The following is a 19,212-nucleotide window of genomic DNA, read 5'->3' on the forward strand; positions in this document are numbered from 1 at the left end:
GGGGTCCGAATACTTTCTGAGCATGCTGTATGTGACCGCCCCATTTAGCAGCGGGAATGGACTCTGAATGATGTGGCCTTCCCCCAAAGGAAGGCGGGGGGGGAAGGGACTGGGTGCCCACCTCCTTTCTCTGCTCTCCCAGGTGGCAGAGCAGGGTGTCCAATGAGCCAGAGCTCCAAGGAAGAGTCGGGGGAAGGGGGGGAACAAGCTGCCACTCAAGGAGCCTTGAGAACCACCTCCGATGAGAATTGCACTTGGCCCACCAGACGCAAAGGCCGCTGTTCAAGCAGGAGTTGTGAGTCCAGGAGGACCGCGTGACTAAGCAAACTCCCTCCACAACCACATGTGTTGTGCGGGAATCACACCCGTAACCACCCACCGGCCTCTCTTGCTTCTCTCCTTTGCCTGTTCTTGTTCGGCCAGCCGGGTACTAAGCTACTTAGCGGGGCTGGTGCATGACACCCCACAGGTTTGGGCACTAGGGGAAAACAGCCTGCAGCAACACACAGCAAAGCCTCCACCTCTCTCCTAACTAGAATTTTGACTGGCAGGGGGTCTATCTCGGCCGCTGCCCCTTGGAAGGGAGGAAAGCCCCCCCCCCCCCCCCGATCTCTGGGCCTTCCACACAGGGGTCAAAAGTGGCCTTGCCACAAACGGTCCCTCTGGCTTACACAGTCCTGTGTGCAAGACAGTCCCACCACAGCCTCCCCACCTTGCAGTGCTGCTAGAGCCCAGCCCCGTTTGTGGCCAAAAGGCAGCTCGGGCCCTGAAGTGGAGCCCCAGGAGTCACTCTCCGCCACTGGCGTCTCACCTCTGGGCAAACTCGGCTTCGCTGCCTGAGCTCTCCATTTCCAGGGGAGGCCCTGTCAGCTGGCGCTTGACCCTCAGGGCGGTGGAAGTCAGCAGGGGGGTCTGCAGGTGGCTACCAGAGGCAAGGCTGGTGCTGCCGCTGTGCTCAGAGGATCCTGGCAAAGCAGGATGACAGACTGAATGCTTTCTGCCCTCAGCTCTCCAGAGACGCTCTTCCTTACAGAGCGTCTCCCACTCACCGCCTCAGATCCCCACACACCCACCACTCAAATGTCTCCTCTTGGAAGCCTTGCGAGGTTGGAGGGCCTCAGCCTCCTGCTGAGGGCTCAGGGAGTGCCGATAGAGCAGGAGTGAGGGCCAGCGGGGTTCATCTCTGCTCCCTGAGAAATGAGCCTGTCCCGTCTTCTTCAAGTAGGCAAGGCTGTGTGCGGGAGGAAAAGAACGGTTTCAGCTGGGAGGGAGGCTTTCCAGGGGACTCCCCAGCCACGTACTCACAGCAGAGCCTTATCCGGAGGCAAGAGCCTTGGGGAGAATTCACTCAGCAGCTCCAAGAAGGGCAGGTTGATGAGACCCAGACTGGGGTTGGGGGATGCTGGCTCCTCAAAGGCAAACTTTATGCCATCCCTAGAACAAAGACGCTGTGAGGATGGCACAGCTACCTCCGCTCCTCCCACCACCACCACCACCAGAACTGGACACAAGCCCTGCTTTCCCTAGCCACCTCCAGAGCGTCCTCACTTGTGCAAAGCCACCAGGGCTGGTCGGTTCTGCAGCTGGTGCAGCCCAAACAGCAGAGAGAACCGCCGTGCCAAGTCCCGGATATCCAGGAAGGCAGCTGAGTCTGTGGCCCCAGGTCCCTCTTCCAAGAAGAGCTGGGTCAGCAACTGGGAGCAAAGAGAAACTGGCTGGGCAGACGCCCTGTTCTCCAGCAGCCCCACCACCACCACCCCTGCCGCGATGGCCCCCTTACCTGCTGCAGGCTGAGTAGCAGCGTGTGAGCCCACTCAATTCGGTCAATTTGGCGGGTCTGATTCAGAGTTTCTTTAATGATGTCCCCATAGTCATCGTAAAACTGGTAGGAAAAATGGAGCACTGGATTCCTTTGTTTACAGCTTTTTTTTTAATTAATTACATAAAACAAAGCAGCAAAAATAGAATAGAGAGAGGAATACATTTACATGCATAGTAAGTTTTATACTAAAACAAAAGTAATGAATCGCCCGTGTAGTCAAATGGGCGGTTTGCATTGCCCTCTGCGTTTTCTGTAAGCAACAGCTGTGCATTTCATGCAGGACAGCCAGACACTAACAACCTTCCCGGATCTACCAGTGGTAGTTCTCAGCTTTTGACCCCAATTGGGATCACTGTTGCTAAGCAAGGCAGTCATTAAGGGAGTCATGCCCGATTATGTGACCTTTCTCATCACAGTTATTATGCATATTGTCTGAAATGGTGCAGGGTTTCCTGCTTGAGTACGGCACGGCTTGGCTGGAAGGCCTCCAAGGTCCCTTCCAGCTCTGTTCTCTTACATCCCTGCAATTGTTTCAATGAGAATTGTGCCATCATTCCGCAAGCCCAGCTTCCCCCCGCCCCCCACAACCCCCGACTTTGCATGCTGGAAGCCAGCTGGGAAGGTAGCAAATGGCAACTGTTGTGTCCCCATACCAGTTGCCAAGAATTTTGATCATATCATTCCGGTGATGCTGTGACAGTCGTAACTGTGAGAACCAGTTATAAATCAATTTTTTCAGTGCCGCTTTGAACAGTTGCTAAACAAATGGTTGCAAATATAAGAACTACCTGTAATCCAATCACTTTGTCAAAAGATACATCTGATATGGACTTTGAAGTGAAAATTCTTTAAAAGTAAATTTTCTTAGTTAAAGGTTTGACTTTTATATTTACATCATGTTTTCTGGGTCAACAGAAAGTAGCCTACAGTTAAGCAAGTTATTGGGATTCATGATATTGCACATCGTATGGCGGCTTCTGGTAATCGCCCTCTTCCTTTCTAAGTGCCGGCAGATCCACCACTTATTTTTTCCCTAGGGACTTCTGAGGTATAGATATCAAGCTGTCTGATCTCCACCTGCCAAGTCCATGTTTTCCCTATAAAGTTAGGAACAACATTAGCTCTTCTTCAATCTTCTGGTGCTTCCCTTAAGCTCCAAAATTTCAGTCAGCTCCTGGACTTCCACCCATCCTATCCAGGTAACTCGAATTCTGTGCAGCCGTGGAAAACAAGCCCTTCCTCCTTTCTGCTCCTCTTTGGATGTTGGAGACACGGGACTAGAAGCTCTAGAAATGGCCCTAGCGACTCTTGAGGCAAGGCAGGGGAACAGCTAAACTGGAATGATGACTGGTGTTGAATACATCCAGGGCAATTCCCTGCGCCTTCCCAGCCATCCTCGCATACCTTGGAGTAATACTTGAAGACATCTGAAGCAGCGCTCAATTCCAGCACTCCATAGACAACCAGTTTGCAGAATCCAGACAGCAAATTACGTCGCTGGTGCAGCTGTTCAACCTGAAGCTCTCCGTTTTCACTATCTGAGTTCAGCAGCCAATTGAAAAGAAGGGAGGGGATATAAGTGCACTCGCACACTCACTCAAAAACTGTACTCCTACTCCAAACCTCTCAAATTCCACCTTCAAGGATAATGCACACCATCATCCTGGGCTTGGCTGTGGTTGAAGACGTGGTCCATTAGAAAGCCAGCCAGCTGCGACTGTAGAGCAGACTCCGGATGATACACCAATTCTTGCAGGACAGAGTGCCCTCCGTCAGTCAGCTGTGGACCGAAGATCAGGAGCAAATCACTCAACAACACAAAGGCCTGCAAAGAAAGGGAACAAAAGAGAATCACACACTGAAGACTAAGATTTCCCCCCCCCCCCCCACAAGATGGACGTAACAAAAAGGGTGTATGGGGTCCTTGGTACTCTCCGAGCTTGGTGGTCTCCTTGCAAATGTTTCATTACTGAACTACATAGTGCTAGTAGAGAGTGGGGTTTACTCTCAATTATATCCTGGTGGCTTGCTCTGTCAGTGTGGGTGGGAGTGGCCTTGGTGGTTCCTGGGTTGGGACGTTTACTGTTCGCTTGCTTGGAATATTCTTTGCTTCTTGATTTTGGTCTAATGTTAACCTTGGTGTTAATCTCTGCTCATCTGGATGTTGATTGCTGGTGAGGCGTTTTGGTAATGGTATGTAAATACTGTCTATGTGTCTCATGATTGCCAATCTGTCACAGTGCTAAGAATTCTCTGGCATTTTTGGACTTGGCTTCATCTAAGAGGGTCACTGCTTTCCAGTTGAAACTATGGTTGAATCTGCCCTTATGCTATGAAATTAAGGCATTTTCATCATAATGTACACACTTTGGAGACTCACAAAATGAAAACCAGGCAGCTAATTCTTCCAAACACCCATTTTCCTTTTTTTTTTTCCAATTTTTTATTGTTTAAAAAAGAAAAACAACAGTAAAATACAAACAAACATAAATACAATAAAACAATATGAAAAACAAACCAACATCAAAAAGAACATAAATTTGTTGCATCGGTGGATTATTTTCCTGTTCCACCTGTTTTCCTCTATACATATCTATACATATCTATTTTACGTATTCATTTATTCACATAGTTATACACAAATCAATTGTAATCTACTTCTTGCTTAGCTATCTGTGGCTCCTGTTTAGACATTCAGGCTACATTATTTTCCTATATTTATCTTTCCCTCTAACCAGGAATACCATCTCTGCCAAACTAAATAGTATTCAGAATCATCTTTCTCTTGTAATTGCTTTGTAAGTCTGTCCATTTCTGCACATTCTGTTATTTTGGCAACTAGTTTGTCTTCTGTTGGCAGTTGTTCAGATTTCCAATTTGGAGCATACAGTATGCGTGCCGCTGTTACGATATGTATAGTGAGATATTTTATTTCCTTAGTAAATTGTGAGGTAATTATTCCAAGTAGAAAAAATTCTGGTCTCATTTCAACTTTCTGTATCGTTATTTCTTCAATCATTTTCTTGATTTCTTGCCAGTAATGTTGCGCCTTTCTGCATGACCACCAGAAATGGTAGTATGACCCCTTCTGTGACTTGCATTTCCAACACATTGGTGACACATTTGGGAACATTTTAGCTAAACGTGCCGGTGTAGATGCCATCTGTAGAACATCTTATAAAGGTTTTCTTTGTAAGGTATATACATTGCCATCTTATAATTTTCTTTCCATAATTTATCCCACTTATCCAATTCAATAGTATATCCAATGTTTCTTGCCCAAGTTATCATATTTTCTTTCACAGTCTCCTCCTCTAATTTGTATTTTATTAGGTAATTGTAAATTTTGGTTATCATTTTCTCATCCGTACTTTTTAATATCTTGTCTAATTCATTTGGTTCATTTTGAAATCCGAATTTTGCCCGATCTGCTTTGTATCTTGATTCTATTTGGAGATACGGCCACCAGTCAATGTCTATACCCCGGTTCTCGAGTTCCTGCCTCATATATAAATTCCCTTCTTCGCTCAGTAATTCTTGATAGCTCCTCGTTTTTTCTATGTCCATTACATTTGGGTAGATCGATGCTTCCATGGTCGATAACCATCTCGGGATTTTAGTATAATGTTGCTTTCTAATTTCTTGCCAGGTTTTGTACAGTGAGCCTCTAATAATATGCTGTTGGAAGTATCTTTGTTGCTTGTCGGCGCCCTCCCACAAGAAAGCGTGCCAGCCTCGGTTCAAATCAAATCCCTCCAGATATAGCATTCTCTTATTTCATCATAATGTACACACATTGGAGACTCACAAAATGAAAACCAAGCAGCTAATTCTTCCAAATACCCATTTTCCATAAAGCAAGTTGAAGAAGATGCTCCTTAAAACCTCTGCTCCAGCTGATTTATTTATTTATAAAATTATTTGACCACCCATTTTACCATAAGGTACTTCTGGACTGCTTACAGACATAAAAATATATCTACATTCAAACCTGAATAAATTAAAACCAAAGATTAAAATCAAGGACACGTGGTGAGGGTGGGGAGCCAAATGGGGGGAGGTGGGATCTGTTGTTACTCGATCAACACCCCCGCCCCCCGTGTGCTGTTCCCCCATTGGAGCTCCAGGCCAACTGGCAGATCCAGGTCTTTAGAATAGGAAGGTTGGGGCCAACCTCACAAGGGGGGGGGGGGCAAGAATGTTCCAGAGGGCAGGAACCACAGCAGAAAAGGCCCTCCTCCTCTGGGACCCCACCAGCAGGAATAATCGGGCTGAAGGGACCCAGAGCACACCTCCCCTGTCGGTATGAGTGGAAACAAACACATCAGGACCAGACTTAGTAGTCCATCTGCATTTATAAGACAAAGGCCGCTCTTTTGAAGACAACAAAGTCCACATTTTAGGCAGAAAGGACTGCTGGTTTGAAAGAGGGGTTTTAAATTGATTTTAAATTGGGTTGTTTTAATTTACGGCCAAAATATTTAATTATTTTAATACTGTTTTTAAATTTTGTATGCTCTGTTTTTACTTTGGCTGTGCACCGCCCTGAGTCCTTTTTGGAGAAGGGCGGTATAGAAATTTTAATAATAATAATAATAATAATAATAATAATAATAATAATGCCATCTATGTCAAAATTGTACAGCCCTCTCTCTCAATAGAGGGAGGGAGGGATACCACATTATCTATCTCCAGTCTACAACAATCCTTTCAGCAGTTCCAAGAAGGCTCCACACCCATTTACACAGGTGACCCTGACAACACAGATAAATCTCTAAGTGGCCTCAGTGACTCTCTAAAAGAATGCAAATGTACAGTTGTCTGCAAGGAGTATAAATCCTGCCATTGCCCATCATCCAGTCAGAGCTGAAGAAGCTTCTTGGATGAGAAGCAAAACGTCTTCAAAGAAAAACCATAGTCCAGTTGCCTCTTGAAAAAAGCACCTTTGGGACAACCATGACCTGAATGACTGAGAAGTTTCACAGAGTGGGATGGGCCAATCCTAGTGGGGTGAGACGGTCTCACAAGTAACCTGGACTCATGCCATGAAGGGCTTTAATGGGGATCACCAACACCTTGAGTTGCACCTGGAAGCAGACTGGCAACCAATGCAGCTCCTGGAGGAGTGTGTTACTGGAGCCATTCTAGGGACCCCCCCCCCAAAGCTGCCTGCACTGCTGCACTCTGCACCAGCTCTAGCTTCTGAATGCTCTTCAAGGGAAGCCCCATGTAGGATTATTACAATAGTCCAGGGTTGAGAGATATCTGGCGAGGGAGGAACTCTGAAGAAAAAGATTTTACTTTTTTTTCTGATAGACATCAATCTTTTTCTAGGATTGATTTCATATTAATTACTAATGATCTCTTTTCTAGGGTGAAGAAGACGAAGATATGTCCAAGAGTTTTAATGGATCATAGTCCAGTTTGGATGGAATTAGAGTGCGGAAAGGGATTTAAGAGGTCTTGGAGGTTAAATGAAAATCTGTTTAGATATGAGGAAAATGTAAAAGAATGTAAAAAATTTATGAAAGAATTTTTCATTATGAATATGCATAAGGGTACATCTATGGAAATGGTTTGGGACGCAAGTAAAGCATTTATGAGAGGTATTTTGATATATTTGAATAATAAACATAACATTGTATGCTAGTGATAAAATTCAAAGTATAGATATAGATATTTACAGAAAGAGAATATTTCTATAATTACAAAAGAGCAAAGGGAGGGTTTAAATCAACCAATAACTTCTGAGGAAATTATGTTTGCAATTAAGCAGTTGAAAGTGGGTAAAGCCCCTGGGACGGATGGTTTGACAGCTGCTTATTACAAATACTTGCAGTTAGAAATGGTGGGACCACTTAAGGAATTATTTACTAATATACAATCTGGAGGAGATATACCCCCATCCTGGAGGACAGCTTTTATTTCTCTGATTCCAAAGGAGGATCAAGACCACACCTAGCCAAAAAATTATAGGCCCATATCACTTTTAAATACAGATTACAAGATTTTTGCTAAAATACTAGCAAATAGGTTAATGATAGTCATGCAACAAATGATTCATAATGATCAAACTGGTTTTATAAATGGTAGACAAATGAAGAGTAATGTAAGGCAAGTTGTTAACCTATTGGAGTATTTGGGGAAGAACAACCAAGTCCCTGCAGTGCTAATATTTCTTGATGCAGAGAAAGCATTCGATCGATTGAATTGGCATTTCTTATTGAAAATAATAGAAAGGATGCAGTTTGGAGAATATTTCACAAAATCTATTAAGGCAATATACCAGAAACAAACAGCGCAAATAATAATTAATGGTAGTTTAACAGATACTTTTAATATAGAAAAAGGAACAAGACAAGGATGCCCTTTGTCTCCATAATTGTTTATCTTGACTTTGGAATTTTTGTTAAGTAAGATACGTGGGTCGGACAAAATAAGTGGAATTAAGATTAGGCAGTATGACTATAGATTACGAGCATTCGCAGATGACTTGGTTGTTACTTTAACCCAACCGTTACAGTTGGTTGTAGGTCTAATGGATATAATTAATCAATATGGACAAGTATCTGGATTTAAAATAAATGCAGGGAAAATGAAGATAATGACTAAAAACATGATTACAAAATCAAAAAGAAGAATTAGAAAGATTAACAGGATTTGAAATAGTAAAAAAAGTTAAGTATTTAGGGGTTTATATTACGACATCAAATGCGAAATTATTTAAGCATAATTATGATCCGTTGTGGCAAAAATATATAGAGAGATGGAAAATTGGAAAAAATTACAATTATCTTTGTTGGGAAGAATAGCAGAAGTAAAAATGAATGTTTTGCCTGTTTTTATTTCTTTTTCAAATGATACCAATACTTTAAAAAGATGAAAATTTGAAGATATGGCAGAAGGGTATTAATAATTTTGTTTGGGCAGGAAAGAGACCGAGAATAAAGCAAAAAATATTTTTTTTATTTTATTTATTTTACTTCAAATTTATATACCGCCCTTCTCCCTAGGGACTCAGGGCGGTGTACACAGCCAAATAAAAACACATAATAAATACATTAAGAACAGATTAAAAGGAAATATCTCAATTTGGCCCAAAATTTAAAAAGACAAACAAATTTAAAATCATTTAAAAGATTTGTTAGGCCAGCCTGGCTTGTTGGAAAAGGTAAGTTTTAAGGGCACGGCGGAAGGCACAGAGGTCTTGGATTCTCCTTATCTCTGGGGGCAGCTGATTCCAGAGGGTGGGAGCCCCCACAGAGAAGGCCCTCCCCCTGGGGGTCACCAGCCTGCATTGCTTGGCTGATGGCACCCCGAGGAGGCCCTCTCTGTGGGAGCGCACGGGTCGATGGGAGGTCGTCGGTGGCAGAAGGCGGTCTCGAAGATAACTAGGTCCTATGCCATGGAGCGCTTTAAAGGTGGTGACCAACACCTTGAAGCGCACCCGGAAGACCACCGGGAGCCAGTGCAGCTCGCGCAGGAGCAGTGTTATGCGGGAGCGCCATGCAGCTCCCATAATTACCCGCGCGGCCGCATTCTGGACCAGTTGGAGCCTCCAGGTGCTCCTCAAGGGGAGCCCCATGTAGAGAGCGTTGCAGTAGTCCAGGCGAGAGGTGACGAGGGCATGAGTGACTGTAAGCACGGAATCCCGATCAAGAAAGGGGCGCAACTGGCGAATCAGGCGAACCTGACAAAAGGTCCCCCTGGCAACAGCCGTCAGATGTTCCTCCAAGGACAGCTGCGTATCCAGGAGGACACCCAGATTGCGCGCCCTCTCCACGGGGGCTAAAGACTCGCCCCCGATAGGCAGCGATGGAGTCAGCTGACTATATCGGGATGCCGGGAACCACAGCCACTCAGTCTTGGAAGGGATGAGCTTGAGCTTGTTCCTCCCCATCCAGATCCGTACAGCCTCCAGGCACTGGGCCATCACTTCAAGGGCATCGCTGGGGTGGCCTGGGGTGGAGATGTACAGCTGGGTGTCATCAGCGTACTGGTGGTATCTCACCCCAAAGCCACGGATGATCTCGCCCAGCAGCTTCACATAAATGTTGAACAGAAGGGGCGAGAGGACCGACCCTTGCGGCACTCCACAAATGAGGCCTCGAGGGCGACCTCTGCCCCCGTCAACACAAACTGCGATCGGTCGGAGAGAAAGGAGAACCACCGTAACACGGTGCCCCCCATCCCCAACTCTTCCAACCGGTGCAGCATGATACCGTGATCGATGGTATCAAAAGCCGCTGAAAGATCTAATAGGACCAGAACAGAGGAGCAACCCCTGTCCGGAGCCCTCCAGAGATCATCAACCAACGCGACCAATGCCGTTTCCATGCTGTGCCCAGGCCTGAAACCCGACTGGAACGGATCCAGATAGGACGTTTCCTCCAGGAATTGTGGGAACTGTCGTGCGACCACACTCTCAACAACCTTCGCCACGAAGCGAAGGTTGGAGACAGGATGATAGTTAGCCAATACTGCCGGGTCCAGAGAGGGCTTCTTGAGGAGAGGCCTCACCACCGCCTCTTTCAAGGTAGTGGGGAAGTGACCCTCACTCAACGAAGCGTTGATAATTCCCTGGAGCCAGCCACGTGAGACCTCCCGGGAAGCCAGTACTAACCAGGAGGGACACGGGTCCAGTAAACATGTGGTCGCATTAAGTCTCCCCAAAATCCTGTCCACGTCATCCGGAGTCACAAAGTCAAATTCTTCCCAGATAACATTCTCAAGACTATTCCTCGTCATCCTGCCCGGATCTACCCAGTCAGAGTCCAAATCCAAATCCCGCTGGATCTGAGCGATTTTGTCATACAGATATCGTCCGAAATCCTCAGCCCTGCCCTCCAGAGGGTCCTCCCGCACTCCCGGTTGAAGCAGGGAGTGGGTCACTCTGAACAGGGCCGCCGGACAATTCTCTGATGATGCAATAAGAGCAGAGAAGTAATTTGACTTCGCCGCTTTTATCGCCACTAGGTAGGTCTTAATATGCGACCTTACCAGTGTTCAATCAGATTCGGCGAGACTGGCCCTCCAACCACTCTCCAGGCGTCTTTTCCGGCGCTTCATCTCCCTCAGCTCCTCAATGAACCAAGGAGCTGCGAGGGATCGGCACCGGGTCAGAGGCCGCAAAGGCACGACTCGATCTAAGGCTCCGCTAGCGGCCTGATCCCAGGCCGCCACTAGGTCCCCAACCGAATCATGTGCTAGAACCTCAGGAAATGGCCCAAGCTCCATCTGGAATCTATCAGAATCCATCAGGCGCCTGGGGCGGACCCATCTTGTAGGCTCCGCCTCCCTGCAGCGGGGTGTAGCGGTTCGAAGATCTAGGCGAAGGAGCGAGTGGTCAGACTATGACAAGGGTTCCATGTCTATATCCCCTATAACAAGGCCACTCAACCACTGGCCAGAGACAAAAATCAGGTCCAGAGTGTGACCCCCCCCTGTGGGTGCGGCCATGAACTAACTGGGTCAGGTCCATGGCCGTCATGGAAGCCATGAACTCCTGGGCCATCTCAGACATCTCACCAACGGATGGCAGGTTGAAATCACCCATGACCATAAGCCTGGGTGTGTCAACTGCCACCATGGCTATCACGTCAAGTAGCTCGGGCAGGGTGCAGGATATATGTGAAAGAGGAGGTCTCAAAATGCCCAATTTAAGTTTATATTATGAGGCAGCTGCCCTATCAGCAATTAGTGACTGGATGAATTCAACAGAAGAAAGAATATTGAATATTGAGGGATATCCTGATAGGTTCCAGAGGGAGCTTGGGCCATTTCCTGAGATCCTGGCTCACGACTCGGCTGAAGACCTGGTGGCTGCCTGGGATAGTGCGGCCGCCGGGGCTTTGGACCGTGTCGTGCCTTTGCGGCCTCTGACCCGGCACCGAACTCACTTAGCTCCTTGGTTCTCCGAGGAGCTGAGGGAGATGAAGCGCTGGAAGACGTCTAGAGAGCGGTTGGAGGGCCAGCCGATCTGAATCCAACTTGACACTGGTAAGGTCTCATATTAAGATCTACCTAGTGGCGATAAAAGCGGCGAAATCTAGCTATTTTGCCGCTCTTATTGCGTCATCAGATAATAGCTCAGCCGCCCTGTTTAGGGTGACCCGCTCCCTCCTCCATCTGGTAGTGCGGGATGACCTCTTGCAGGGCCGAGCTGAGGACTTTGTACAGTATCTGCATGATAAAATAACTCGGATTCGGGAAGACTTGGCCGCTGACTGGGTTAGTTCAGACGAGATGACTGAGGCAGGCCTTGAGAATGTTATCTGGGAGAAGTTTGATCCTGTGGCTCCCAAGGATGTGGACAGGATCTTGGGACAGCTGAATGCAACCACATGTTTATTGGACCCGTGTCTCTCCTGGTTGGTGCTGGCTTCCCAGGAGGTTACACGAGGCTGGCTCCAGGGGATTATTAATGCTTCTTTGAGCGAGGGTGTCCTGCCAGCCGCCTTGAAAGAGGCGGTTTTGAGGCCCCTCCTCAAGAAGCCCTCCCTGGATCCGGCTGTTTTGGCTAACTATCGTCCAGTCTCCAACCTTCGTATTATTGCGAAGGTTGTTGAGAGTGTGGTGGCGCGACAGCTTCCCCAGTACCTGGATAAAGCTGTCTATTTAGATCCGCTCCAGTCCGGTTTCAGGCCTGGGTACAGCACGGAAACGGCATTGGTCGTGTTGGTGGATGATCTCTGGAGGGCCCGGGGTAGGGGTTATTCCTCTATCCTGGTCCTGTTAGATCTCTCAGCGGCTTTTGATACCATCGACCATGGTATCATGTTGCGCCAGCTGGAGGGACTGGGAGTGGGGGGCACCATTTTGCGATGGTTCTCCTCCTACCACTCCGACCGGTCGCAATCTGTGTTGACAGGGGGGCAGTGATCGACTCCGAGGCGCCTTATTTGTGGGGTGTCGCAACGGTCGGTCGCCGCTGGGTGAGATCATCCGTGGTTTTGGGGTGAAGTTCCATCAGTATGCTGATGATACTCATCTGTACAACTCCACCCCGGACCACCCCAACGATGCCTTGGAAGTGATGTCCCTGGAAGTGCCTAGAGGCCGTGCGGGTCTGGATGGGGAGAAACAGGCTTCGACTCAACCCTTCCAAGACTGAGTGGCTGTGGCTGTGGCTGCCGGCGTCCCGGTATAGCCAGCTGGTGCCATCGCTGGTTATTGGGGGCGAATCATTGGCCCCCACGGAAAGGGCCCGCAACTTGGGCGTCCTCCTGGACGCACGGCTGTCTTTAGAAGAGCATATGACGGCCGTGGCCAGGGGGGGCTTTCTATCAGGTTCGCCTGATACGCCAGTTGCGCCCCTTTCTGGATCAGGACTCCCTACACACAGTCACTCAAGCACTCGTCACTTCTCATCTGGACTATTGTAACGCTATAGACGTTACACTCGGAGGCTCCAACTGGTGCAGAATGCGGCCGCGCGGGGGATTATGGGAGCGACGGGGCGCTCCCATGTGACTCCTCTCCTGCGCGAGCTGCATTGGCTTCCGGTGGACTTCTGGGTGTGCTTCAAGGTGTTGGTGATCACCTTTAAAGCGCTCCATGGCTTAGGGCCGGGGTACTTACGGGACCGCCTTCTGCCACCAATTGCCTCCCATCGGCCAGTTTGCTCCCACAGAGAGGGCCTCCTCAGGGTGCCGTCGGCCAGACAATGTCGGCTGGCGACCCCCAGGGGGAGAGCCTTCTCTGTGGTGGCACCTACCCTCTGGAACAATCTACCCCCAGAGATACGAGTGATTCCAGACCTCCGGAGTTTTCGTCGGGCCCTTAAAACCTACTTTTTTCAGTTAGCCAGGCTGTCCTGATTTTATGGTTGGTTTTAAAATTTGATATTGATTTTAATTGAAATGTTTTAAATTATGGGCCAAATTTTATTTAATTATTTTAAATCTATTTTAACTTTTGTGTATGAATGTTTTATATTTGGCTGTTCACCGCCCTGAGTCCGGAAGGAGAAGGGTGGTATAGAAATCTGAAGAATAAATAAATAAATGTGACGCCTGTGGCCAGGGGGGCTTTTTATCAGGTTCGCCTGATTCACCAGCTGTGTCCCTTTCTGGACTGGGACTCCTTGCGCATGGTCACTCATGCCCTCGTCACCTCCTGTCTGAACTACTGTAATGCTCTCTACATGGGGCTCCCCTTGAAGAGCACTCGGAGGCTCCAACTGGTCCAGAATGCAGCCACGCGGGTGATTATGGGAGCGACACGGCGCACCAATGTAACACCTCTCCTGCGCGAGCTGCACTGGCTCCCAGTGGTCTTCCGGTGCGATTAAAGGTGTTGGTTACCATCTTTAAAGCGCTCTGTGGCTTAGGACCTGGGTACTTACGAGATCACCTTCTGCTACCGATAGCATCCCACCGGCCAATACGCTCCCACAGAGAGGGACTCCTCAGGGTGCCATCGGTCAAACAATGTCGACTGGCGATCCCCAGGGGGACAGCCTTCTCTGTGGGGGTACCTGCCCTCTGGAATGAGTTGCCCCTGGAGATATGGATGATCCCTGACCTACACACCTTTCGCCGTGCCCTCAAGACGTTATTGTTCCAACAAGCTGGGCTGGCCTAAACATGAATTTTAATGGTTGTTTTAGTTTTTTAATAATACTGGGGCCAAATTATTTAATATATTTTTAAATTGCTTTTAAATTTTTTGTATATGTGTGTTTTAGTGTTGGCTGTACACCACCCTGAGTCCTTCGGGAGAAGGGCGGTATAAAAATTTAAATAATAAATAAATAAATAAATAAATAAGTACCATCACCACTGATTTTTATAGCAAAAAGTACTGAACAGGGCAGAGTTACACTTAGAGGCATCCTAAATATTTTTAAGTATTCACTTTTGTAGAAGTACACTAAAAAGGATCTGCTCATTTAAAAAAGTAATTCATCTCGTTTAACTACTGCTGATAAATGTCCTTTTGCATTAGTGTTCTACAATCTCTCCCAAAATTCATTCTTACAAGTCTTGCAGGTAGTCCTCGGGTTACGACAACGATTGGGGCTGGAATTTTCATCACTAAGAAAGGTAGTCGTAAAGTGTGACATCATGTGATCGCATCGCTTAGCGACAACAATCCCTGCAATCGCCCTTACCATCTTTCAGTGAGGAACATGAAGGTTATTAATAGGGGACCTCACATGACCCCAATGTGGGAAGAAGTGTTGAAACCGTGGCCCAGGCACACAGGCGCTATGGAGGACCAGTGCCACAAAAGGGGGCTACAGAGCAGGCATTACAAAGCACAGGAGGGCGCTGTGGGCAGGCAGGCGCTACAGGACACCAACAGCCACACTGCTGGGGTCTCTCAGGAGAAAACCCGGCAGGGCTGTAGGAGCAACCCAAGATCTCCTTCCAGCTTCCCCACTGACTTTGCTTGTGGAAACAGGCAGGGCAGGGGAGAAATGGTGATGGTGCAATTGCCGCAACTCCTGATGATCAGTCATAGGTTCTTCCTCTCCCCCCCTCCACTTTCTACACTGTTGTAATTTGGAACTGTCCCTGAATGAGAAGTCCTCACTTTAGGACCACACACACACACAGACATACACAGACACACTCCCCTCTTAAAGTTACAGTTTAAGGCCTTTGATGATGTTCTGCCCCAGCTCCGGATTTCCGAGATTGACACACACCAACGGTCCTTATCAAATTTATTAAGTAGCAAGAATAAACAAGACCGGCAAAGGTTGGCAACCAGCCCAAAAAGCAAGATATGATAAACCAAAATACTCTGATTATAAATACGAGTTGTTTCCAGCAAAAAAGCATGAGCTGCGTGCGACTTAAATAGGCTAAGTGGCCTATTGGTGGCCAATTATCCTCAAGCCCTACTCTTGAGTAGACCTCCTCCTCCTGAGTAGCCACTCCTGCCTTTTGGCAGCCCTGCGTGCTCGAGCATTGAGGAGAGGCTCCTCCACTTCGCTCTATCCACTTGAAGGAACCTCTGGAGGTTCTGAAGGCCCTGGCTGAGTCTCTGCCTCTGGCACCACATTCTCTTCAGCCTCCTCACTGTCCAATGCGAGCGCTGGCTGTGCAGGCTGCTGGCGCGACACCACACCAGCCTCCTCTTCATCAGGATCAGCCACGATCCACGCAGGCCGCTGGCGGGCCACAACAGATGAGGTACACTCAGGGGTGAAATTCAGCAGGTTCTGAGAGGTTCTGGGGAACCAGTAGCTGAAATTTTGAGTCATTTGGAGAACCGGCAAATACCACCTTTGTCTAGCCCCAGAATGGGGTGGGAATGGAGATTTTACAATATCCTTCCCCCTGGAGTGGGGTTGGAATGGAGTTTTTGCAGTATCATTCCCCTGCCACGCCCACCAAGCCACATCCACCAAGCCCACCAAGCCATGCCCATAGAACCAGTAGTAAAAAAAATTGAATTCCACCACTGGGAACGCTGCAGCTCACAAGCCCCTTTCTCCCACCTGGTATTCACTTGACCCGTTGCACTGTAGAGACAGATAGGAAATGTCAAAGACTGGCCCAGCAAGCCCCTGCTCCTGCTCAAGTGGGCGGCCCTTCTCATCCCACCCCACCACACCCCCCACGGCTCAGACGTCCCTCACCTGCTTCTGGATACAGGGCTCCATGTCCATGAGGCAGCTCTGGCAGAGGGAGCAAAAGGCAGCCACTTTGTCCTTGAGGCTGAGCAGATGCTGCTGGGGATGAAAAGGCAATCATGAAAGCCTGGCAGTAAGGGCCATGGCAAAAGATCCCCAAAACCCGCTCACCTGATCAGGGAGGGCCCCGGCTGAGCAGTGGGACAGTTCCCAGAGCAGCGAGAAGTGGGCGCAAGTCATGGCAGGAATCACCACCTGCAAGGAGAAACGGGAGGCAGCAGGCAGGCATCGGATCCCCATGGGCGCAAGAAAAACACGGAAGCGCAGCTGAGGAAGAATGTGGCCCAAGAAGAGAGGTCCCCAACTGTTTCTGGCTCAGATCAGTTGGCCCAGTACCTGCTCGCACGCCTCGCCTGTGTTCAGCAGGTGGCGCAGGAGACGGACGCAGGGCTCAAAGAACCTCCACGGAGTCAGGTCGTGGGCACTGCGGATGAAAAGGGCACAAGGGCCAGTTCCTGGACATTCCCCAGGGATGCCATGCCTCTATTTAGGACAGGTGCAGAGGAGGAAGGTGTCTAAAAGCAGAGACCTCCTTCAAGAGCAGGAATCTTGGACAAAATGGCCAGATTGAATAATTTCCACTCACCTGTGGAAGAAGGCAATGCGTCTCAAAGTGGTAGCCATGCTGTACACCTCCTCCTCCTCAGAAAATGAGGACTACAAAGAAACAGAGATACGATGCAAGGCGCTTCTCCTCCACCCGAGAGGAATATCCAGAGACAAAGAATCATAGATGTGGAAGGTACACAGAGACCCAACCCCATGCTTACAGTAGGAACCCTCACACTATTCCTGACAAAAATATGGCTCAATCGTTTCTTGAAAACCTCTAGTGACTGAGCACCCATCACTTCAGAAGGCAGCCTGTCCTACTCCTTAATAGTCTCCCACGCAAGTAAATCCTCCTTATTTCAAGTCTGGATCTCCCATTGGAGGCTGCTGGTTCATCTTGCCCTCAAAGGACATTACAAGGAATAAATCCACACTGTCCGCCCTGTGACTTCCCTTCATGGATTGGAAGACTTCTGTTCTATCTCTGCTCAGCTTTCCCTTCTTTAGGCTAAATGTACCGAGTTCAATTGCTCTTGGTAGGATTTAGATGCCAAGCCTTTTACTATCCTTGTCACTCTTTGTACTCTTTTCAGTTACACAGCCCAAAATTGCATTGGCTCTTTTGGCAGCTGTGGCACCTTGCTGGCTCAAGCTTAGTCTGAGATCTACCGCGACACCCAGATTCTTCTCACAAATACTAAGAGCCAAGGATCCCCATCTTCTATCTGTGCATCTAATTTTTGCATTTCTCACCAATGAACATGTTGCTGCCTAAGGACCAAAGTTAAAAGCCCCTCAAGGTCTTTTTGAATTTCCAGCACGTCTTCTGGAATGCTAGCAAACACCCCCCGCCCCGGCTTTGTGTGGTCCACAACTTCTCGTCAGTTCCTTCATCTCAGTCTTTGATGAAGGCTACTGGGTCCAAGGAAGGAACCCTGAGGTGTCCTGCTACATATCCCTCCTTCCATGTAGACCACTAAGGTCTGAATGTTGTCCCCCGTCATCCAGTCAACCGCAAATCCACCTAGAAACAAGGCTATCCATCTGTCACTGTTCCGGTTTATCAGGGAGACCCTAGTCTACTTTATCAAATGCCTCAATGAAGTCTAAGCATGGGGCTTCGTTCCCTTAGTCCACCAATCAAGTCACATTGTCAAACAAGTTAATTCCATTTAAATTAATTTAAAGAAAGCAGTAAGATTTTTAAAAATTTATTATTAATTTATTAATTCAATTTATATGCCGCCTTTCTCCGGAGACTCAGGGTGGCTGATTCGTCGGCATGACCCGTGCTGGCGGATCTGGAAATCACCTCGTCCCTTTCTAAATGCCTACAAACCAACTGCTTCATTATGTTTTCTAGGATTTTCCTGAATGTTGTCAAGCTGATTGGCCTTTTTTTTTTTTAATTGATTTATATGCCGCCCTTCTCCATCCTCCTTTTCCTGTGTCTGCTTCCCCCTCCCCCCTTCTTGGAATATGGGAGCAAGACTGTCTCTTTCTTCTCCCATCTTCTTCTGAATTGGCTTAAAGCACATGCCTACAGCCACGTCATTATTGCTTCTTTTCCGGACTTCCGGTGGCACCGCAGGCGCCGAGGACGCTCTTTTCTTGAGCGCCAGCCCCGCGATCTCGTAAAGCCGCTAGAACAGCACAAATCAGCTGTCTAGCGGCTTCGAAACTTTCTCCCCGGGAAAAGGGGAGGAAGAGAGCAGACGGGCGTAGGTAGAGCTCCCCAAGGAGCCCCAGGAACAATTCTGGGGCTCGAAGGGTGAGAACTCCCTGGAAGCCCGACAGAGCTCCGGATCCGGGACGTTTCTGCTTTAAGCAGAAGAAGACGCTGCGACCACCCCTGCAAACAATGCTTGAATAAACATCATTCAGAAGCAGGCTGAGCAAACTCAGGAGAGATTAGATCTGCAAGTACTGAACTTTAACTCCAAATGTGTATTACTTCCTTCTGACTTATTAAGGGAAGAAAGTGAAACCAAGATGGCGATTGAGCTCTAATGGGGCATGAAAGCGAAAGTTAAAAAGGAAAGTTTCTTTTAGTGTTGGCAGCCTCTGTTCAAAATTAGAGATTTGTGTTTTTTTTTAAAAAAAGGAGAAGATCAAAGATTACAGCAGTGATTTTTTTTAAAAAAAGGATTGATATTATTTAAAGACTGATTTCTGGATTTGGTGGATCTAT

General features: G+C 47.8%; 1 protein-coding gene across 7 annotated transcripts in view; it reads right to left on the reverse strand.

Annotated features, from left to right (window-relative positions):
• The window catches only part of STAG3 (STAG3 cohesin complex component), a 74,530-nt gene that overhangs the window by 8,106 nt on the left and 47,212 nt on the right, over positions 1-19,212 (reverse strand). For 4 of the 7 annotated variants that reach the window (XM_087888878.1, XM_087888877.1, XM_087888876.1 and 1 more), the window contains 11 exons: positions 17,056-17,126; positions 16,806-16,893; positions 16,581-16,664; positions 16,416-16,505; positions 3,479-3,647; positions 3,227-3,360; positions 1,781-1,882; positions 1,549-1,694; positions 1,306-1,434; positions 1,074-1,231; positions 812-965 (listed from right to left, as the gene is read on the reverse strand). In XM_087888878.1, the coding sequence (XP_087745004.1) occupies positions 812-965; positions 1,074-1,231; positions 1,306-1,434; positions 1,549-1,694; positions 1,781-1,882; positions 3,227-3,360; positions 3,479-3,647; positions 16,416-16,505; positions 16,581-16,664; positions 16,806-16,893; positions 17,056-17,126 (1,325 nt within the window). Of the gene's footprint in view, positions 1-811; positions 966-1,073; positions 1,232-1,305; positions 1,435-1,548; positions 1,695-1,780; positions 1,883-3,226; positions 3,361-3,478; positions 3,648-16,415; positions 16,509-16,580; positions 16,665-16,805; positions 16,894-17,055; positions 17,127-19,212 lie in introns of all 7 variants that reach the window. The other 3 variants (XM_087888874.1, XM_087888875.1, XM_034424130.3) reach the window with 1 other exon arrangement.

This window comes from Pantherophis guttatus, chromosome 3 (assembly GCF_059756535.1).
Source record: "Pantherophis guttatus breed Tessera chromosome 3, ASM5975653v1, whole genome shotgun sequence".
Lineage (NCBI taxonomy): Eukaryota > Metazoa > Chordata > Lepidosauria > Squamata > Colubridae > Pantherophis > Pantherophis guttatus.